The sequence below is a fragment of the Pseudophryne corroboree genome, chromosome 8 (genome assembly GCF_028390025.1).
Source record: "Pseudophryne corroboree isolate aPseCor3 chromosome 8, aPseCor3.hap2, whole genome shotgun sequence".
In the NCBI taxonomy this organism is placed as follows: Eukaryota; Metazoa; Chordata; class Amphibia; order Anura; family Myobatrachidae; genus Pseudophryne; species Pseudophryne corroboree.
In genome coordinates, this window is record NC_086451.1 from 390,493,868 (window position 1) to 390,517,501 (window position 23,634).

The following is a 23,634-nucleotide window of genomic DNA, read 5'->3' on the forward strand; positions in this document are numbered from 1 at the left end:
TTGGGTGCATACAGGATAAACAGCAAGTCAGATTTCCTGACTCCAGCCGACCTGGAAACTATATTTTCAGGGCCCTGACAACATCCAGCAACTTGGAGTCCTCCAAGTCCCTAGTAGCCGCAGGTACCACAATAAGCTGGTTCAGGTGAAACGCTGACACCACCTTAGGGAGAAACTGGGGACGAGTCCACAGCTTTGCTCTGTCCGAATGGACAATCAGATATGGCTTTGTGAGATAAAGCCGCCAATTCTGACACTCGCCTGGCCGAGGCCAGGACCAACAGCATGGTCGCTTTCCATGTGAGATATATCAAATCCACAGATTTGAGTTGTTTAAACCAATGTGATTTTAGGAATCCCAAACTACGTTGAGATCGCCCAGTTCCACTGGAGACATCAAAAGGGGGTTGTATATGCAGTACTCCCTTAACAACTTCTGGACTTCAGGAACTGAAGCCAATTTCTTTCTGGAAGAAAATCGACCGGTCGAAATTTGAACCTTAATGGACCCCAATTTGAGACCCATATACACTCCTGTTTGCAGGAAATGTAGGAATTAACCTAGTTGAAATTCTTCCGTGGAGCCTTCCTGGCCTCACACCATGGAACACATTTTCACCTAAGCAGTGATAATGTTGTGCGGTCACCTCCTTCCTGGCTCTGACCAGGGTAGGGATGACCTCTTCCGGAATGCCTTTTTCCCTTAGGATCCGGCGTTCACCCGTCAACGCGGCTGCGGTAAGTCATGGAACAGACATGATTCTTGCTGAATCAAGATCCTTTCTAGTATCTCTTGAAGTTCCGGGTACCAAGTTCTTCTTGGCCAAACCGGAGCCACGAGTATAGTTCTTACTCCTCTCCTTCCTATCATTCTCCATACACTGGGTATGAAAGGCAGAGGAGGGAACACATACACCGACTGGTACACCCACGGTGTTACCAGAGCGTCCCAGCTATTGCCTGAGGGTCTCTAGACCTGGCGCTTCATGTGGGACGCCATCATAACCACCTTTGGTCTTTCCCAACGGTTTACAAACATGTGGAAACTTCCAGATGAAGTTCCCACTTTTCCGGGTGGAATTCATTCATGCTGAGGAAATCTTCCTAGTTGTCCACTCCCGGAATGAACACTGCTGACAGTGTTATCACATGATTTTTCGCCCAGCGAAGAATCCTTGCTGTCATTGCCCTCCTGCTTCTTGTGCCGCCCCGTCTGTTTACGTGGGCGACTGCCATGATGATGTCCTACTGGATCAGCACCGGTTGACTTTGAAGCAGAGGTCTTCCTAGGCTCAGAGCATCGTAAATTGCCCTTAGCTCCAGTATATTCATGTGGAGAGAAATCTCCAGACTTGACCACACTTCCTTGGAAATTTCTTCCCTGTGTGACTGTTCCCCAGCCTCTCAGACTGGCATCCGTGGTCACCAGAACACAGTCCTGAATGCTGAATGTGCTGCCCTCTAGAAGATGAGCACTCTGCAGCCCCCACAGAAGAGACACCCTTGTCCTTGGAGACAGGGTTATCCGCTGATGCATCTGAAGATGCGATCCGGACCATTCGTCCCGCAAATCCCCCTGAAAAGTTTTTGCGTGAGATCTGCCGAATGGAATCGCTTCGTAAGAAGCCACCATTTTTCCCAGGACTCCTGTGCATTGATGCACTGATACTTGGCCTGGTTTTAGGAGGTTTCTGACTAGGTCGGATAACTCCCTGGCTTTCCCCTCCAGGAGAAATACCTCTTTCTGGACTATGCCCAGAATTATTCCTAGGAACAGCAGACGTATCATCGGAAAACAGCTGCGATTTTTGGAATATTTAGAATCCACTCGTGCTGTCGTAGAACTACTTTAGATAGTTCTTTTCCGACCTCCAACTGTTCTCTGGAAACTTGCCCCTTTCAGGATATCGTCCAAGTAAGGGATAATTAAGATGCCTTTCTTCTTTTAAGAATCATCTTTTCGGCCATTACCTTGGTAAAGGCCCGGGGTGCCGTGGATAATTCAACGGCAGCGTCTGAAACTGATATTGACAGTTCTGTATCACGAACCAGAGGTACCCTTGTTGAGAAGGGCAAATTTTGGACATGGAGGTAATCCTTGATGTCCAGGGACACCATATAGTCCCCTTTTTTCCGGTTCTCTATCACTGCTCTGAGTGACTCCATCTTGATTTGAACCTTTTTATGTAAGTGTTCAAAGATTTCAGATTTAGACTGTCTCACCAAGCCGTCTGGCTTCAGTACCACAATATAGTGTGGAAGACTAATACCCTTTTCCTTGTTGTAGGAGGGGTACTTTGATTATCACCTGCTGGAAATACAGCTTGTGAATTTTTTCCCAATACTGCCTCCCTGTCGGAGGGAGCCGTTGGTAAAGCAGGCTTCAGGAACCTGCGAGGAAAAAATGTCTCGACTCTCCAATCTGTACCCCTGGGATAATACTTGTACGATCTAGGGGTCAACTTGCGAGTGATCCCACTGCGCGCTGAGACTCTTGAGACTACCCCCCCACCTCACCTGAGTCCGCTTGCACGGCCCCAGCGTCACGCTGAGGACTTGGCAGACGCGGTGGAGGGCTTCTTTTCCTGGGAAGGGGCTGCCTGCTGCAGTCTACTTCCCTTTCCTCTATGTCTGGGCAGATATGACTGGCCTTTTGCCCGCTTGCCCACATGGGAAACGGAAGGATTGAGGCTGAAAAGACAGTGTCTTTTTCTGCTGAGATGTAACTTGGGGTAAAAAGGTTGGATTTCCCAGCTGTAGCCGTGGCCCCCAGGTCCGATGGACCGACCCCAAATAACTCCTTCCCTTTATACGGCAATACTTCCATGTGCCGTATGGGATCTGTATCACCTGACCACTGTCGTGTCCATGACATCTTCTGGGAGATATGGACAACGCACTTATCTTGATGCCAGAGTGCAAATATCCCTCTGTGCATCTCGCATACATATATATAGAATGCATCCTATTAAATGCTCTATATCAATAAAATATTTTTAGTCAGGGAATTCGACCAAGCCAACCCAGCACTGCATCTCCAGGCTGATGGCGATCGCTGGTCGCAGTATAACCACCGTATGTGTGTATATACTTTTTAGGATATTTTTCCAGCTGCCTATCAGCTGGCTCCTTGAGGGCGGCCGTATCTGGAGACGGTAACGCCACTTGATAAGCGTGTGAGCGCCTTATCCACCCTAAGGGGTGTTTCCCAACGCGCCCTAACTTCTGGCGGGAAAGGGTATAACGCCAATATTTGCTATCGGGGTAAACCCACGCATCATCACACACTTCATTTTATTTTATCTGATTCAGGAAAAACTACAGGTAGTTTTTTCACTCCCGCATAATACCCTTTTTTGTGGTACTTGTAGTATCAGAAATATGTAACACCTCCTTCATTGCCCTTAACGTGTGGCCCTAATGAGGAATACGTTTGTTTATTCACCGTCGACACTGGATTCAGTGTCCGTGTCTGTGTCTGTGTCGACCGACTGAGGTAAATGGGCGTTTTTTTTTTTTTTTTTAAAAACCCCTGACGGTGTTTCTGAGACGCCTGGACCGGTACTAATTGTTTGTCGGCCGTCTCATGTCGTCAACCGACCTTGCAGCGTGTTGACATTTTCACGTAATTCCCTAAATAAGCCATCCATTCCGGTGTCGACTCCCTAGAGAGTGACATCACCATTACAGGCAATTTCTCCGCCTCCTCCAACATCGTCCTCATACATGTCGACACACACGTACCGACACACAGCACACACACCTGGAATGCTCTGACAGAGGACAGGACCCCACTAGCCCTTTGGAGAGACAGAGGGAGAGTTTGCCAGCACACACCAAAAAACGCTATAATTACATAGGGACAACCTTATATAAGTGTTTCTCCCTAATAGCATCTTTATATATATATTTATATCGCCAATTAGTGCCCCCCTCTCTGTTTAAACCCTGTTTCTGTAGTGCAGTGCAGGGGAGAGCCTGGGAGCCTTCTCTCCAGCCTTTCTGTGAGAGAAAAAATGGCGCTGTGTGCTGAGGAGATAGGCCCCGCCCCTTTTCCGGCGGGCTCGTCTCCCGCTCTTTAGTGAAGTTTGGCAGGGGTTAAATATCTCCATATAGCCTCTGGGGGCTATATGTGAGGTATTTTTAGCCAGTATATAGGTTTACATTTGCCTCCCAGGGCGCCCCCCCCCAGCGCCCTGCACCCTCAGTGACAGCGTGTGAAGTGTGCTGAGAGGAAAATGGCGCACAGCTGCAGTGCTGTGCGCTACCTTTAGAAGACTGTCAGAGTCTTCAGCCGCCGATTCTGGACCTCTTCTAACTTCAGCATCTGCAAGGGGGCCGGCGGCGCGGCTCCGGTGACCATCCAGGCTGTACCTGTGATCGTCCCTCTGGAGCTGATGTCCAGTAGCCAAGAAGCCAATCCATCCTGCACGCAGGTGAGTTCACTTCTTCTCCCCTCAGTCCCTCGTTGCAGTGATCCTGTTGCCAGCAGGACTCACTGTAAAATAAAAAACCTAAGCTAAACTTTCTCTAAGCAGCTCTTTAGGAGAGCCACCTAGAATTGCACCCTTCTCGGCCGGGCACAAAAATCTAACTGGAGTCTGGAGGAGGGTCATAGGGGGAGGAGCCAGTGCACACCACCTGATCGGAAAAGCTTTACTTTTGTGCCCTGTCTCCTGCGGAGCCGCTATTCCCCATGGTCCTTTCAGGAACCCCAGCATCCACTAGGACGATAGAGAAATTCTACAAAATTGATACCCTGACTGAGGAGGACCTGGAGTTCTCTCATTCGGTGCTGCAGAGTCATCCGCACTCTCCCGCCCGTTTGGGAGCTTTGGTATAATCCCCATGGTCCTTACGGAGTCCCCAGCATCCACTTAGGACGTTAGAGAAAATAAGAATTTACTTACCGATAATTCTATTTCTCGTAGTCCGTAGTGGATGCTGGGCGCCCATCCCAAGTGCGGATTGTCTGCAATACTGGTACATAGTTATTGTTACCAAAAAATCGGGTTATTGCTGTAGTGAGCCATCTTTTCTAGAGGCTCCTCTGTTATCATGCTGTTAACTGGGTTTAGATCACGAGTTGTACGGTGTGATTGGTGTGGCTGGTATGAGTCTTACCCGGGATTCAAAATCCTTCCTTATTGTGTACGCTCGTCCGGGCACAGTATCCTAACTGAGGCTTGGAGGAGGGTCATAGGGGGAGGAGCCAGTGCACACCAGGTAGTCCTAAAGCTTTACTTTTGTGCCCAGTCTCCTGCGGAGCCGCTATTCCCCATGGTCCTTACGGAGTTCCCAGCATCCACTACGGACTACGAGAAATAGAATTATCGGTAAGTAAATTCTTATTTTCTGTGACTCCAGGCCCGGAGGAAGAGTTGTTCCTATGAGAGCTGTAGCTGCTGTACACATCGCAGTGTATAATGGTCAGACACTTGTTAAGGGAACACTGCCAGATCTAAGAGCTGCCTGGGAAAGTCAATAGCAACGCATACTGTTATTCATTTATCAGTGAAGGAACAAGGAAAGCATTTTTCCCCAGGAGGGACCGTTTGAAGGGTACTCTGCAAGAGATTTGATTGGAACCTAAAATGTCTCATTAGAAAGGCTTATTCCTGTGATTGCTCTAGGGAAGTGTTCCAGAGTAAAAGCCTTCGCTACTGTCAAGGTATGGAAAGTTATAGAAGAATATTTAAACTTAAATTTGTATTTTAGAGACACTGAGAACGAACGCAGATACAACCAATTCCCACATACAGCATTTGCCCAGACATTACATTTTATATATAGAGGGAAATGTAACCACTTGCGAGATGCAGGCAGCGGAGCAATTCTGGCGAGTCTGAACAATGGTTTTTAAAGCGGAAATAATTTAACAGAGCCTTACTTTTTTAATTACTGCTGCTTTAAAAGATTGGGCAGACTCGCCTGTATCTCCAGTCTGTTACATTTCCCCGTAGTATGGTGCTTGCAGCTGTGCAATGGAGGAACATGGACTTACGGATCAAACCGTTAGTAGTGATTTATATAAATGCAAACTATATACACAGATGTCCCCGGGGTGACTTACTGGCGTGTTGGAGACAAGGCTGCGATCATGGGGTAGGCACTTCTTCCCTATGTGCTTTTAGACCACTTACCCAACACTACATGAACACTTCTAAGGCATAAATAGACTATAAATTGTAGTAATATAGATCACGTTTCCATACAATGACCACAAACCCTAAATGTGTTTCATATTGGGTTAAATTGTATTTTAGGGGTAGTATCCCTGTAGTCAACATGAAAAGAACTGAAAGTGCTGCGCTAATGTAATATATTATTCATATAATGAATTTGCCTTAGCAAACATAAATATGTATAAAATTATAAATCTAATTTCTCTAACGTCCTAGTGGATGCTGGGGACTCCGTAAGAACCATGGGCAATAGACTGGCTCCGCAGGAGACAGAGCACTATTTGGATACTTGTGTGCTCTGGCTCCTCCCTCTATGTCCCTCCTCCAGACCTCAGTTTGAATCTGTGCCTGGACGAGCTGGGTGCTACTTAGTGAGCTCTCCTGAGCTTGCTATAAGAAAGTATTTTGTTAGGTTTTTTTATTTTCAGAGAGATCTGCTGGCAACAGACTCTCTGCAGCGTGGGACTGAGGGGAGAGAAGCAGCCCTACTCACTGAAGATAGGTCCTGCTTCTTAGGCTACTGGACACCATTAGCTCCAGAGGGATCGTACACAGGATCTCACCCTTTGTCGTCCGATCCCGGAGCCGCGCCGCCGCCCCCCTCGCAGAGCCGGAAGACAGAAGCCGGTGACAGAAGCAAGAAGACTTCAAAATCGGCGGCAGAAGACTCCAGTCTTCAAACTGAGGTAGCGCACAGCACTGCAGCTGTGCGCCATTGCTCCCACATTACACCTACATACTCCGGTCACTGTAGGGTGCAGGGTGCAGTGGGGGGCGCCCTGGGCAGCAATTAGGAACCTCTTGGCAAAAAGTGAGCATATATACAGTTGGGCACTGTATATATGCATGAGCCCCCGCCATTATTTTACACAGAAACGCGGGACAGAAGCCCGCCGCTGAGGGGCGGGGCTTCTTCCTCAGCACTCACCAGCGCCATTTTCTCTCCACAGCTCCGCTGAGAGGAAGCTCCCCAGGCTCTCCCCTGCAGAAACACGGTAGAAGAGGGTAAAAAGAGAGGGGGGGGCACATAAATTAGGCGCAAAAGCTTTATATACAGCAGCTATTGGGTTAACACTAAATTACTGTGTGATTCCTGGGACATATAGCGCTGGGGTGTGTGCTGGCATACTCTCTCTGTCTCTCCAAGTGGCCTTGTGGGGGAACTGTCTTCAAAAAGAGCATCCCCTGTATGTGTGTGGTGTGTCGGTACGCTTGTGTCGACATGTTTGACGAGGAAGGCTATGTGGAAGCAGAGCGGGAGCAAATGAATGTGGGGTCGCCGCCGACGGTGCCGACACCTGATTGGATGGATATGTGGAAGGTTTTAAATGATAATGTTAATTCCTTGCATAAAAGGTTGGATAAAGCTGAAACCTTAGGACAGTCGGGGTCTCAGCCCATGCCTGATCTTATGTCGCAGAGGCCGTCAGGGTCTCAGAAGCGCCCACTATACCAATTTGTTGACACAGATATCGACACGGATTCTGACTCCAGTGTCGATGGCGATGATGCAAAGTTACAGCCTAAATTGGCTAAAGCCATCCGTTATATGATTATAGCAATAAAGGATGGGTTGCACATCACAGAGGAAACCCCAGTCCCTGACAAGAGGGTTCATATGTATGGGGAGAAAAGGCAGGAGGTGACCTTTCCCCCTTCACATGAGCTAAATGAGTTATGTGAAAAGGCTTGGGAATCTCCAGATAAAAGAATGCAGATTTCCAAGAGGATGCTTATGGCGTATCCCTTCCCACCATCAGACAGGTTACGCTGGGAATCCTCCCCTAGGGTGGACAAAGCTCTGACACGCTTATCCAAGAGGGTAGCCCTGCCGTCACAGGATACGGCCACCCTTAAAGATGCTGCTGATAGAAAGCAGGAGAGTACTCTGAAGTCCATTTATACACATTCAGGTACCTTACTAAGGCCGGCAATTGCGTCGGCCTGGGTGTGTAGTGCTGTAGCAGCATGGACGGATACCTTATCAGAGGAACTTGATACCTTAGACAAGGATACTATAGTAATGACCCTGGGGCATATAAAAGACGCTGTCCTATATATGAGAGATGCTCAAAGAGACATTAGCCTTCTGGGCTCTAGAATAAATGCAATGTCGATTTCTGCCAGAAGGGTCCTGTGGACTCGGCAATGGACAGGCGATGCCGACTCAAAGAGGCACATGGAGGTTTTACCTTACAAGGGTGAGGAGTTGTTTGGGGACGGTCTCTCGGACCTGGTCTCCACAGCTACTGCTGGAAAGTCAAATTTTTTGCCGTATGTTCCCTCACAACCTAAGAAAGCACCGTATTACCAAATGCAGTCCTTTCGATCACAAAAGAGCAAGAAAGTCCGAGGTGCGTCCTTTCTTGCCAGAGGCAGGGGCAAAGGAAAGAGGCTGCATAACACAGCTAGTTCCCAGGAACAGAAGTCCTCCCCGGCTTCCACTAAATCCACCGCATGACCTGGGGCTCCTCAGGCGGAGCTAGGCCCGGTGGGGGCGCGTCTCCGAAATTTCAGCTACAAGTGGGTTCACTCCCAGGTGGATCCCTGGGCGATAGAGATTGTGTCTCAGGGATACAAGATGGAATTCGAAGAGATGCCCCCTCACCGATACCTCAAATCGGCCCTGCCAGCTTCCCCCTTAGAGAGGGAAATAGTGTTAGCTGCAATTCACAAATTGTATCTTCAGCAGGTGGTGGTCAAGGTTCCCTTCCTTCAACAAGGAAAGGGTTATTATTCGACCATGTTTGTGGTACCGAAACCGGACGGTTCGGTCAGACCCATATTGAATTTAAAATCCCTGAACATATACCTGAAAAGGTTCAAGTTCAAGATGGAATCGCTCAGAGCGGTCATCGCAAGCCTGGAAGGGGGGGATTTTATGGTGTCTCTGGACATAAAGGATGCATACCTTCATGTCCCCATTTATCCACCTCATCAGGCATACCTCAGATTTGTGGTACAGGATTGTCATTACCAATTCCAGACGTTGCCTTTTGGTCTGTCCACGGCATCGAGAATATTTACCAAGGTAATGGCTGAAATGATGGTGCTCCTGGGAAAGCAAGGGGTCACAATTATCCCATACTTGGACGATCTCCTCATAAAGGGGAGGTCCAGAGAGCAGTTGCTGATCAGCGTAGCACGCTCTCGGGAAGTGTTACAACAGCACGGCTGGATTCTAAATATTCCAAAGTCGCAGTTGATTCCTACGACTCGTCTGCCCTTCCTGGGCATGATTCTGGACACAGACGAGAAGAGGGTTTATCTCCCGATGGAGAAGGCTCAGGAGCTCATGACACTGGTCAGAGACCTATTAAAACCAAAACAGGTGTCGGTGCATCACTGCACGCGAGTCCTGGGAAAGATGGTGGCATCATACGAGGCCATTCCCTTCGGCAGGTTCCATGCGAGGACCTTTCAATGGGATTTGTTGGACAAGTGGTCCGGATCACATCTACAGATGCATCGGCTGATCACCCTATCCCCCAGGGCCAGGGTGTCTCTTCTGTGGTGGCTGCAGAGCGCTCACCTTCTCGAGGGCCGCAGATTCGGCATTCAGGACTGGGTCCTGGTGACCACGGATGCAAGCCTCCGAGGGTGGGGGGCAGTCACACAGGGAAGAAATTTCCAAGGTCTGTGGTCAAGTCAGGAGACTTGCCTTCACATCAACATCCTGGAACTAAGGGCCATATACAACGCCCTAAGTCAAGCGGAGACCCTGCTTCGTGACCAATCGGTGCTGATTCAGTCAGACAACATCACTGCAGTGGCTCATGTAAACCGCCAAGGCGGCACAAGGAGCAGGGTGGCGATGGCGGAAGCCATCAGAATTCTTCGCTGGGCGGAGAATCACTTAAGAGCACTGTCAGCAGTGTTCATTCCGGGAGTGGACAACTGGGAAGCAGACTTCCTCAGCAGGCACGACCTCCACCCGGGAGAGTGGGGACTTCATCAAGAAGTCTTCGCGCAGATTGCAAGTCGGTGGGAACTGCCACAGGTGGACATGATGGCATCCCGCCTCAACAAAAAGCTACAGAGGTATTGCGCCAGGTCAAGAGACCCTAAGGCGATAGCTGTAGACGCACTAGTGACACAGTGGGTGTTCCAGTCGGTTTATGTATTTCCTCCTCTTCCTCTCATACACAAGGTGCTGAGAATCATAAGAAAAAGAGGAGTGAGAACAATACTCATTGTTCCGGATTGGCCAAGAAGGACTTGGTATCCGGATCTGCAAGAAATGCTCACAGAGGACCCATGGCCTCTGCCTCTAAGACAGGACCTGTTGCAACAGGGGCCCTGTCTGTTCCAAGACTTACCGCGGCTGCGTTTGACGGCATGGCGGTTGAACGCCGGATCCTAGCAGAAAAAGGCATTCCGGATGAGGTTATTCCTACGCTGATAAAGGCTAGGAAGGACGTGATGGCTAAACATTATCACCGTATATGGCGAAAATATGTTGCTTGGTGTGAGGCCCGGAATGCTCCTACGGAGGAATTCCAGCTGGGCCGTTTCCTTCACTTCCTACAGTCGGGAGTGACTTTGGGCCTAAAATTGGGTTCCATTAAGGTCCAGATTTCGGCCCTATCCATTTTCTTTCAAAAAGAACTGGCTTCTCTTCCGGAAGTCCAGACGTTTGTAAAGGGAGTGCTGCATATTCAGCCTCCTTTTGTGCCTCCTGTGGCACCTTGGGATCTTAACGTGGTGTTGAGTTTCCTGAAGTCACACTGGTTTGAGCCACTCAAAACCGTAGAGTTAAAATTTCTCACGTGGAAGGTGGTCATGTTATTGGCCTTGGCTTCAGCTAGGTGTGTGTCAGAATTAGCGGCTTTGTCACATAAAAGCCCCTATCTAGTTTTCCATATGGACAGGGCAGAATTGCGGACCCGTCCACAATTTCTGCCAAAAAGTGGTGTCATCCTTTCATATGAACCAACCTATTGTGGTGCCTGTGGCTACTCGTGACTTGGAGGATTCCGAGTTACTGGATGTGGTCAGGGCTTTGAAGGTTTATGTAGCCAGAACGGCTAGAGTCAGGAAAACTGAGTCGTTGTTTAGCCTGTATGCACCCAACAAGCTGGGTGCTCCTGCTTCAAAGCAAACTATTGCTCGCTGGATCTGTAACACGATTCAGCAGGCTCATTCTGCGGCTGGATTGCCGCTTCCAAAATCAGTAATAGCCCACTCCACAAGGAAGCTGGGCTCTTCTTGGGCGGCTGCCCGAGGGGTCTCGGCATTACAGCTTTGCCGAGCGGCTACTTGGTCAGGTTCAAACACTTCTGCAAAGTTTTATAAGTTTGATACCCTGGCTGAGGAGGACCTTGTGTTTGCTCATTCGGTGCTGCAGTCATCCGCACTCTCCCGCCCGTTTGGGAGCTTTGGTATAATCCCCATGGTCCTTACGGAGTCCCCAGCATCCACTAGGACGTTAGAGAAAATAAGATTTTACTTACCGGTAAATCTATTTCTCGTAGTCCGTAGTGGATGCTGGGCGCCCGTCCCAAGTGCGGACTTCTTCTGCAATACTTGTATATAGTTATTGCTTAAATAAGGGTTATGTTTGGTTGCATCAGGGTTTATCTGATGCTCCATTGTTGTTCATACTGTTAACTGGGTAAGTTTATCACAAGTTACGCGGTGTGATTGGTGTGACTGGTATGAGTCTTGCCCTGGATTCCAAAATCCTTTCCTTGTACTGTCAGCTCTTCCGGGCACAGTTTCTCTAACTGAGGTCTGGAGGAGGGACATAGAGGGAGGAGCCAGAGCACACCAGTATCCAAATTCTTTCTTAAAGTGCCCTGTCTCCTGCGGTGCCCGTCTATTCCCCATGGTCCTTACGGAGTCCCCAGCATCCACTACGGACTACGAGAAATAGATTTACCGGTAAGTAAAATCTTATTTTGTTTGATGTATTCACTATATAAAAAATAGCTGTCATCGATTACAATTAAAAAAACAAATCTGTGTGAAATCCTTAGGTAATTATGGCAGTAAGGGTTAAAACCTAAATGCAACTCACAATTTCAATATAACAACAGTTAAACTTGCTCAGTGTCTCGGCATGGGCTGTGTGTGGCTACGGCTATGTGAGGCTGTTGCTAGTGTACCATGGGAGTCATTCCGAGTTGATCGCTCGCCAGCAGTTTTTTTTTATTTTTTTATTCAATACTTTTTTTATTGATTTTCTGTTTTTCAATGAAACAAAAATACAAAGAAAAAACAAGGCAAACCAAAACAAATCCCCAACCCAGGGAATACGCAGATTCCCATTTCCAGTAGGGACCAGTTATCACAGTAAAACAGGTGCAGGCTTAAATGCAGAGACATAGATTATAAATTAGAACTAATATCACATGTTAGCATGGAGCTTATAGGACAATGTATATTGTACATAGTCATCTATGGCAACACAACATAATTATTGAGCTAATCACACAGCTACAGCACTGGCAAGGGAATGGCTGGCCATGGGTGCCAGGGGATGACACAAACAAAGAGAGGCAGCTCACCCAATGCAGATCTAGAATCACACATCCACCCCCGTTACATGTCTCATCTCCCACTCATCCAGACATGGAGCCCTCAGTAGCGGGTGCTCAGACACTCTGGGTCCTAGAGCGCGGAGACTCAAGCCATCTACCCCACAGGTCCTGATATTTTCTCCCCGCTTTTCTAGCTAAGTATACATATTTCTCATGAGAGGCCGTATCATTTACAAGTGAGACCCAGGATCGCATTGTGGGCGCTTCTTTGGCTAGCCAAAGCCTGGCGATACACACCTTGGCCAGGCCACACAGATTAATTACATATCTTTTGGCAGGGGGCTCCAGGGCATCCTCCTCCACAGCAGATAACACACATGTCGTCGGGGAGCATACAGACGAGGGAATACCCGTTGACACCAGGGCGTCAATAACGCCCGACCAGAATACGGCTACCTTGGGGCATAGCCAGATTATGTGCCAAAAGTCCACATCCAGACGATAGCACTTAGGACATCTGGAGGAGTGGGTACCCCCTATATGTCGCAAACGCACTGGTGTCATATATACTCTGTGTATTATAAACAGTTGGATTTGTTGATATCTAGTGGTGGTGGTGGAAAATCGTGGAGAACATAAAGCACACTCCCAGATCTCATCAGAGATGGCACCCAAGTCAGATTCCCACTTGTTCCTGAGAAGGGACAACGGGTCAGAATAGTGAGATCGGAGCACGCCTGTATAAATGTTGGACACCAGATGTCCGTTTCCCAGGGACTGCAGGAGAGACTTGACCGGGGAGTCAGCAATCATTGGAGGAGTTTCGGGAAACTGTGCGTGAAGTGCATGTCTCAGCTGCAGGTATCGGTAAAAATTAGAAGAAGGTACACTGTAATCCTGTTGAAGCTGCAGGAAGGATTTCAGTATACCATCGTTATACAAGTGTCCCAGGGACGTCACCCCCCACCTCCCCAGTCTGCAGTGAAGCCAATTCTGGGAAGCCAAAGGCATTGTCCAGAGGAGTATCTGGGTCAATATCTTGGCCCAATAGGATAACATGTACCTGTTTCCATATGAGGACGGCCTGTTTTATTATAGGGATCTTGGACAAGTTAGGGTTCCCACAGATAAGCATCTGTAATGGAGTAATGGTGGATTTATCCCAGTTAATTTTGAGCCCGGAGAAACGTCCATAGTCGGTTATTAAGTCAAGGAGTTTAGGTAAGGAGGAAACGTAATCGTCCACAAAGAGCAATAGGTCATCAGCGTATAACGCTATCCTGTCCTCTCTTGTGCCAACCCTTATACCCACAATATCTTGGGTTGCTCTAATCAAACATGCCAGTGGCTCAATAGCAATGGCAAAGAGTCGGAGACAGAGGGCAGCCCTACCTCGTTCCCCTGGATAGGGGGAAGGAGTCCGAAACAAACCCGTTCACCGAGACTCTGGCCATGGGCAGAAAATACAATAATTTAACATAATTGATAAAGTTGGGGCCCACGCCAAACCTACTCATAGCCTCCCAGAGGAAGGCCCACTCCACCGAATCAAAGGCCTTTGTGGCATCTAAGGAGGCTATAACGGCAGAGCAGTCCTCCCCCCCGAGAAACCTGAAAATGAGTGAACAGGCGCCTCATATTCAAAGCAGTGGACTTGCCAGGCAAGAAGCCCGTTCGGTCAGGGTGAATAATTTGGGAGATAACCCGGTTAAGTCTGGAAGCCAGAACCTTGACTAGGATTCTAATATCCGTGGGCAACAGGGAAATAGGACGGTAGGATTCAACCCTCCTGGGGTCCTTATCTGGCTTGGGAATCACTATAATCAATGCCTCCGCCATTCGCTAGCAGTTTTTAGCAACCGTGAAAACGCTATGCCGCCTCCCACTGGGAGTGTATTTTAGCTTAGCAGAAGTGCGAACGCATGTGCAGCCGAGCTCTGCAAAACCAGTTTGTGCAGTTTCAGAGTAGCTCTGAACCTACTCAGCGCTTGCGATCACTTCAGCCTATTCGTGTCCGGATTTGACGTCATACACCCGCCCAGCAAACGCGCAGCCACGCCTGCGTTTTTTCAGACACTCCCCGAAAACGGTCAGTTGACACCCAGAAACGCCCCCTTCCTGTCAATCTTCTTGCGGTCGTCAGTGCAAAGGAAAACTTTTCTAGAACCTGTGCACAACCACAAAGAGCTTTGTACCCGTACGTCGGGGCATACGCATGCGTATAAATGCCGTTTTTCTCCGGCAGGGTCCACAGGATAACATTGGGATATGATGGAGCGACAGCGGATTGGCACCAAACGATCACAAGCTTTCAGGCCTCCCAGAATGCACCGGGCTCGTCCATATAATCCCGCCCACTGACTCAGTCAAATCAGTTTTTTGTTTTGTGCGGCAGGAACCGGACCATGGTCACAGGGCTGCTGTGTTTGGCAGCCCTAAGCTTTATTTGAGTTATTTTTATAGTCTTACTATGTTTTTTAAGTGATTTTTCCTAACAGCGTTTCTCTAACGTCCTAGTGGATGCTGGGAACTCCGTAAGGACCATGGGGAATAGCGGGCTCCGAAGGAGGCTGGGCACTCTAGAAAGATTTAGGACTACCTGGTGTGCACTGGCTCCTCCCACTATGACCCTCCTCCAAGCCTCAGTTAGATTTCGTGCCCGGCCGAGGTTGGATGCACACTAGGGGCTCTCCTGAGCCCTTAGAAAGAAAGTATAGTTTTAGGTTTTTTATTTTCAGTGAGACCTGCTGGCAACAGGCTCACTGCAGCGAGGGACTAAGGGGAGAAGAAGCGAACTCGCCTGCTTGCAGCCGGATTGGGCTTCTTAGGCTACTGGACACCATTAGCTCCAGAGGGATCGACCACAGGCCCAGTCCTTGGTGTTCGGTCCCGGAGCCGCGCCGCCGTCCCCCTTACAGAGCCAGAAGCATGAAGAGGTCCGGAAAAACGGCGGCAGAAGACATCAGTCTTCACCAAGGTAGCGCACAGCACTGCAGCTGTGCGCCATTGCTCCTCATGCACACTTCACACTCCGGTCACTGAGGGTGCAGGGCGCTTGGGGGGGGGGGGGCGCCCTGAGCTGCAATAAAAACACCTTGGCTGGCAAAAATACCACAATATATAGCCCTAGAGGCTATATATGTGGTAAATTCCCCTGCCAGAATCCAGAAAAAAGCGGGAGAATAGGCCGCGGAAAAGGGGCGGAGCTATCTCCCTCAGACACACTGGCGCCATTTCTCCTTCACAGATCCGCTGGAAGGAAGCTCCCTGGCTCTCCCCTGCAGTCTACACTTCAGAACAGGGTAAAAAACAGAGAGGGGGGGCACTAAATTTGGGCGCAATACATATATAATATAAAAAGCAGCTATAGGGGACATAACTCAGTTAGTCCCTGCATTATATAGCGCTCTGGTGTGTGCTGGCATACTCTCACTCTGTCCCCCCAAAGGGCTTTTGTGGGTCCTGTCCTCATTCGGAGCATTCCTTGTGTGTGTGCGGTGTGTCGATACGGCTGTGTCGACATGTTTGATGAGGATAATGATGTGGAGGCGGAGCAGATGCCTTTAGAAGGGATGTCACCCCCTGCGGGGCAGACACCTGAGTGGATGGGCTTATGGAAAGTAATGAGTGCACGTATAGACTCCTTATATAAGAAAATCGACGACATGCCAAATGTGGGACAGCCGACTTCTCAGCTCGTGCCTGCCCAGGCGTCGCATGGGTCGTCAGGGGCTCTAAAACGCCCGCTACCTCAAGCAGACCCAGATGTCGACACTGATACTGACACCAGTGTCGACGACGATGAGTCAAACCTGATGCCCACTAAGGCCATTCACTGTATGATTGAGGCAATGAAAGAGGTGTTAAACATTTCTGATATAACTACTGGTACCACTAAAAAGGGTATTATGTTTGGAGAGAAAAAACTACCCGTAGTTTTTCCCCCATCAGATGAATTAAATGAAGTGTGTGAAGAAGCGTGGGCTTTCCCTGATAAAAAATTGGTAATTCCTAAGAAGGTACTAATGGCGTTCCCTTTCCCGCCAGAGGATAGGTCACGTTGGGAAACACCCCCTAGAGTGGATAAAGCGCTCACACGTTTGTCTAAAAAGGTGGCACTACCGTCTCCGGATACGGCCGCCCTCAAGGAACCTGCTGATAGAAAGCAGGAGGCGATCCTGAAGTCTGTATATATACACACAGGCATTATACTTAGGCCAGCTATTGCGTCAGCTTGGATGTGCAGTGCTGCCGCTGCTTGGTCAGATAAACTGTCAGAAAATATTGACACATTAGACAGAGACACGATCCTGTTAACCATAGACCATATAAAAGACTCAGTCTTATATATGAGAGATGCACAGAGGGAAATCTGCCGACTGGCATCTAAAGTAAGTGCATTGTCCATTTCTGCTAGGAGAGGCTTATGGACTCGCCAGTGGACAGGAGATGCAGACTCTAAAAAGCACATGGAAGTGTTGCCATATAAGGGTGAGGAATTATTTGGGGATGGTCTCTCGGACCTAGTTTCCACAGCAACGTCTGGGAAGTCAGCATTTTTACCCCATGTCCCCTCACAGCCTAAGAAGGCGCCGTTTTATCAGGTTCAGTCCTTTCGGACCCAGAAAAACAGGCGTGGAAAAGGCGGGTCTTTTCTGTCCAGAGGCAGAGGTAGGGGAAAAAGGCTGCAACAAACAGCAGGTTCCCAGGAGCAAAAGTCCTCCCCCGCTTCTTCTTCCAAGTCCGCCGCATGACGGTGGGGCTCCACAGGCGGAGCCAGGTACGGTGGGGGGTCGCCTCAAAAATTTCAGCGATCAGTGGGTTCGCTCACAGGTGGATCCCTGGATCCTGCAAATAGTATCTCAGGGGTACAAGCTGGAATTCGAGGCGTCCCCACCCCACCGGTTCCTAAAATCTGCCTTGCCAATTGCTCCCTCAGACAGGGAGGCGGTGCTAACGGCAATTCACAAGCTGTATTCTCAGCAGGTGATAATCAAGGTACCCCTACTTCAACAAGGCCGGGGTTATTATTCCACACTATTTGTGGTACCGAAACCGGACGGTTCGGTGAGACCCATTCTAAATATAAATCCTTGAACACATACATAAAGAAATTCAAGTTCAAGATGGAATCGCTCAGGGCGGTTATTGCAAGCCTGGACGAGGGGGATTACATGGTATCCCTGGACATCAAGGATGCTTACTTGCATGTCCCCATTTACCATCCTCACCAGGAGTACCTCAGATTTGTGGTACAGGATTGCCATTACCAATTCCAGACGCTGCCGTTTGGACTGTCCACGGCACCGAGGGTATTTACCAAGGTTATGGCGGAAATGATGATACTCCTTCGAAGAAAGGGAGTTTTAATTATCCCGTACTTGGACGATCTCCTAATAAAAGCGAGGTCCAAGGAACAGTTGTTGGTGGGAGTAGCATTATCCCAGGATGTGCTGCACCAGCACGGCTGGATTCTGAATATCCCAAAGTCACAGCTGGTTCCGACAACACGGCTACTGTTCCTGGGTATGATTCTGGATACAGTCCAGAAAAAAGTGTTTCTCCCGGAGGAGAAAGCCAGGGAGTTGTCATCTCTAGTCAGAGACCTCCTGAAACCAAAACAGGTATCAGTGCATCACTGCACGCGGGTCCTGGGAAAGATGGTGGCTTCTTACGAAGCAATTCCCTTCGGCAGGTTCCATGCCAGAATCTTTCAGTGGGACCTGTTGGACCAGTGGTCCGGATCGCATCTTCAGATGCATCGCTTGATAACCCTGTCTCCGAGAACCAGGGTGTCGCTACTGTGGTGGCTGCAGAGTGCCTATCTTCTAGAGGGCCGCAGGTTCGGCATACAGGACTGGGTCCTGGTGACCACGAATGCCAGCCTTCGAGGCGACTATGGTCGAGTCAGGAGACTTCCCTTCACATAAATATTCTGGAACTAAGGGCCATCTACAATGCCCTAAGTCAAGCAAAATCCCTGCTCCTACACCAGCCGGTGCTGATCCAGTCAGACAACATCACGGCAGTCGCCCATGTAAATCGACAGGGCGGCACAAGAAGCAGGATGGCGATGGCGGAAGCCACAAAAATTCTCCGATGGGCGGAGAATCATGTACTAGCACTGTCAGCAGTGTTCATTCCGGGAGTGGACAACTGGGAAGCAGACTTCCTCAGCGGACACGACCTCCACCCGGGAGAGTGGGGACTTCATCCAGAAGTCTTCCAGATGCTGGTAAACCGTTGGGAAAAACCACAGGTGGACATGATGGCGTCCCGCCTCAACAAAAAGTTAAAAAGATATTGCGCCAGGTCAAGGGACCCTCAGGCGATAGCTGTGGACGCTCTAGTGACACCGTGGGTGTACCAGTCGGTTTATGTGTTCCCTCCTCTGCCTCTCATACCAAAGGTATTGAGAATAATAAGAAAGCGAGGAGTAAACACCATTCTCGTGGTTCCGGATTGGCCAAGACGAGCGTGGTACCCGGAACTTCAAGAGATGCTCTCAGAGGACCCGTGGCCTCTACCGCTCAGACAGGACCTGCTACAACAGGGGCCCTGTCTGTTCCAAGACTTACCGCGGCTGCGTTTGACGGCATGGCGGTTGAACACCGGATCCTAAAGGAAAAGGGTATTCCGGAAGAAGTCATTCCTACGCTTATTAAGGCCAGGAAAGATGTTACGGCAAAGCATTATCACCGCATATGGCGGAAATATGTTGCATGGTGTGAGGCCAAAAAGGCCCCAACAGAGGAATTTCAACTAGGTCGATTTCTGCATTTCCTGCAAGCAGGAGTGAATATGGGCCTAAAACTAGGCTCCATTAAAGTACAGATCTCGGCTCTGTCGATTTTCTTTCAAAAAGAACTAGCTTCAGTACCTGAAGTTCAGACATTTGTGAAAGGAGTGCTGCATATTCAGCCCCCATTTGTGCCTCCTGTGGCACCTTGGGATCTCAACGTGATGTTGAGTTTCTTAAAATCACATTGGTTTGAGCCACTAAAAACCGTGGATCTGAAATATCTCACGTGGAAAGTGGTCATGTTATTGGCCCTGGCTTCAGCCAGGCGAGTGTCAGAATTGGCGGCTTTATCATGTAAAAGCCCTTATCTGATTTTCCATATGGATAGGGCAGAATTGAGGACTCGTCCCCAGTTTCTCCCTAAGGTGGTGTCAGCGTTTCACCTGAACCAGCCTATTGTGGTGCCTGCGGCTACTAAGGATTTGGAGGACTCCAAGTTGCTGGACGTTGTCAGGGCCCTGAAAATATATGTTTCCAGGACGGCTGGAGTCAGAAAATCTGACTCGCTGTTTATCCTGTATGCACCCAACAAGCTGGGTGCTCCTGCTTCTAAGCAGTCTATTGCTCGCTGGATTTGTAGTACAATTCAGCTTGCACATTCTGTGGCAGGCATGCCACAGCCAAAATCGGTAAATGCCCATTCCACAAGGAAGGTGGGCTCATCTTGGGCGGCTGCCCGAGGCGTCTCGGCTTTACAACTTTGCCGAGCAGCTACTTGGTCAGGGGCAAACACATTTGCAAAATTCTACAAATTTGATACCCTGGCTGAGGAGGACCTGGAGTTCTCTCATTCGGTGCTACAGAGTCATCCGCACTCTCCCGCCCGTTTGGGAGCTTTGGTATAATCCCCATGGTCCTTACGGAGTTCCCAGCATCCACTAGGACGTTAGAGAAAATAAGAATTTACTTACCGGTAATTCTATTTCTCGTAGTCCGTAGTGGATGCTGGGCGCCCATCCCAAGTGCGGATTGTCTGCAATACTTGTAAATAGTTATTGTTAACTAAAGGGTTATTGTTGAGCCATCTGTTGAGAGGCTCAGTTGTTTTCATACTGTCAAACTGGATATAGTATCACGAGTTGTACGGTGTGATTGGTGTGGCTGGTAAGAGTCTTACCCGGGATTCTAAATCCTTCCTTATTATGTCTGCTCGTCCGGGCACGGTGTCCTAACTGAGGCTTGGAGGAGGGTCATAGTGGGAGGAGCCAGTGCACACCAGGTAGTCCTAAATCTTTCTAGAGTGCCCAGCCTCCTTCGGAGCCCGCTATTCCCCATGGTCCTTACGGAGTTCCCAGCATCCACTACGGACTACGAGAAATAGAATTACCGGTGAGTAAATTCTTATTTTTACACGCATATTGGAAAGAGTCGCTCCAACATCTCTCAACCGGGTCGCAACAACGCTTACCCACGGTACAAGTGCTGTCTCGACGGGCGTCTGTGTCAGATGTTTCTAGCAGATCCAGCAGACGTTACCAGGCTGTGGCCGGAGCACGGGGAGAAGGTAAGGCATTGGTTCCGCTTAGAAGGGGAATACGGACACAGCCGCACTGTTTTGGGAGGAGACTACCAAACAGTAGCTGGCGCGCCAACACCACAGGTGCTCTAGCGCTAGGCTTTAGGGATCATAAGGCGCCAGGATTAGTTTGAGGCTGCGATCCCTAGGGTTGGTGTCAGCAGTGGGGAGTCAGACGCTCTCCTGGTCGCCCCTCCCCCCAGTTCATGACCATTGACAGCGAGCGATCAACTCGGAATGACCCCCCATGAGCTGCACACAGAGATCAAAGGCGTGTGGCTTTGTGCTAGTGCCGTTCCTCAGGTCCAAATCAGTGCTCCTTCAGGTCTAGTTTAGCAGCATGATCTTAGGGTATTTGGGCAACAAGACCACCTTGGAAAGCTTCACAACACGTTTCGCTGATTATTTAATAAAGCTTCCTAATCGCAGAGTGAAACGCGTTAGCTAAGCTTTGCAAGGTGATCTTTGTGCCCAAATACCCAGAGATCGTGCTGGTTCACATGCCGCCATACTGAACCTGCAGGAGCACAGATTTGGAAGTGAGGAACGGCACTTTGCACACAGCCGCATGCCTCTGATCTGTGTGCGGCTCATGGTACACTGGCAACAGCCTCACATTTCCATATCCCGTCAGCCCGTACCGAGACACGGAGAAAGTGCAGACAGAGTGCTGCTGATGTTCTGTTAAGATCTGTGCATTGCCGTGTGTGGAAGATCATCTATCTGTACAAGGAGTAACAGCGTCCATTAAATGAGGTATATATTTTTATACATATATGTCTGTTTTGAACCATTTTTTTCAGCCAAAGCAAATTCATTTATGAATAATACATTACATTTATTAGCGCAGCACTTTTAGTTACTTTCAGATATTGGTGTAAGTGTTCCTAAGGTCTAGGCAACCAACGTTTTTGAGGCATACTAGTGTGTCTGCAGCAATCGTGGTAACTGAGTACAGCTGTATTATACAGAGTTTGATCAGCGCCTTAATAATACCAAACAATACTATAAGTAGTCATACAAACATTATTCCACTTGCACGTTTTCAGTTCTCTGAGCGTTTCAGGAGCAAGGTTTTGCCACTAAGCCCGTCTCGTACGCCACCCTCAGGAATCACATAGGTATTACCATCACAGGATCTCTTAGGGTCCAGCTGGAGAAGCTGGCTGTTACTGAGGCTCACACACCCATATTCCCACAACTGATACCGAAGGCTCTTGCCCTGCTTGGCAATGAGGTAGATCTGTTCTAGGTCATCTGAGTGCAGGGCAGGAAGGTTGGCTGGTGGGTAATATAGTCCAGGAATTTCAGGATCTGGATGTAAAGAACCATTCCAAATGCCAAATAATACACCTTAAAAGACAGAGCATAGTCATCAGACATTGGACACTTAATGATATCTAAATAATACTCAGATCCTGATGTCTGTGCCAGTTCTAGATACTGGCATCGTGTATGTCTGTACCTGAGATAACCGCCCAGTGTGCTCTGTGCCCATTTCTCTTGCATGGCTCATGGTTGAAGTCCTCATCGTATCTGCACAACTTGTTAAGTTAATGGATTCTCTGTGTACATCACTTGTTGGGATCTGTTATTTGCACAGAGACACAATTGTTTCCCATAAAATGCAGTAACCCTTCTGTAGCTGAAACCACACAAACTAGTCTACATGTATTATGTGGTGTTGCTGCCACCTGGTGGTCACTATACACAATACATATGTACATTACATATCCCCAATGGCTTCTGCTCGGGTCTACCATGGTATGTCGGTGTGCCAGCAGCGGGGCGAGCACAAAAGAGCCCCTTGCGGGGCTGGCACATAGGTTTTAACAAGTGTTACATTTTCAAAATATAGGAGGTCATTTAGCAGCAGTTGCTACTGCTGTGGACACTCAGTTCGGCCATTTGCGTATGCGCAGGGGGCAAAATGCAATCACATCCCAGAAGGATGCGGCGGCCGATGTTACGACATTGCGTTGGAGCCAATGCAGGCATGGCCAGACCGTTTTCGGGGCGGCTGCATGACGTCACACACAGCTGCTCCGATAACGAAAATGGCTGCACTGTGGCCGCATCCGCTATTCCCTGGTCAGTGATGCGATCACAATTAGACTTGGCATGCTGGGTGGCGCCCAGCATGCGATCTGCAGCAGTAGCAGATTCTGCTTTTTAGCAGAATCTGCAATCCTTTTTTTCGCATGCTGGGGGCCGCCCATCATGCTACCCGCTGCCCACCCACTGTGATAACGTTGTAATTGCGATCACGCTGCCTGGCTGCGACGGCAGGAGTCCCGCCACCATTTTTTCGATCGGAGCGGCTGCATGTGATGACACGCAGCTGCCCCTAAAACGCCACCGACACTCCCCCGTTTTCCTGACGCTCCCCCAAAAATACCCTGTACCCAGGACCATGGCTGCTCTCTGCAGCCCTGGGTGTATATATACTGTATTACTGAGTGACGCATTTTAAAAATATCTATAGGTAACACAAATTATGTCACTTGTGATTCAGTGAGGAGACCTGTAAAACATGCTCTGTTATGGCTCATTGATACACTGCCCTATACTATGTTATTAGTACATATGTACTCTTTCCTATGCAGACATTTCAGTGGAAACTGCAGCCTGTGTATTACACAACTGTAG

General features: G+C 49.0%; 1 protein-coding gene across 4 annotated transcripts in view; it reads right to left on the reverse strand.

Moving 5' to 3' along the window:
- Positions 1 to 23,634, reverse strand: part of ACTMAP (actin maturation protease) — a 95,906-nt gene that overhangs the window by 53,797 nt on the left and 18,475 nt on the right. For 3 of the 4 annotated variants that reach the window (XM_063937707.1, XM_063937706.1, XM_063937704.1), the window contains exons 6-7: positions 22,451 to 22,521; positions 21,994 to 22,338 (exon numbers count right to left, since the gene is read on the reverse strand). In XM_063937707.1, the coding sequence (XP_063793777.1) occupies positions 22,031 to 22,338; positions 22,451 to 22,521 (379 nt within the window). In that variant the 3' untranslated portion in view covers positions 21,994 to 22,030. Of the gene's footprint in view, positions 1 to 21,993; positions 22,339 to 22,450; positions 22,522 to 23,634 lie in introns of those variants that run through there. The other variant, XM_063937705.1, reaches the window with a different exon arrangement.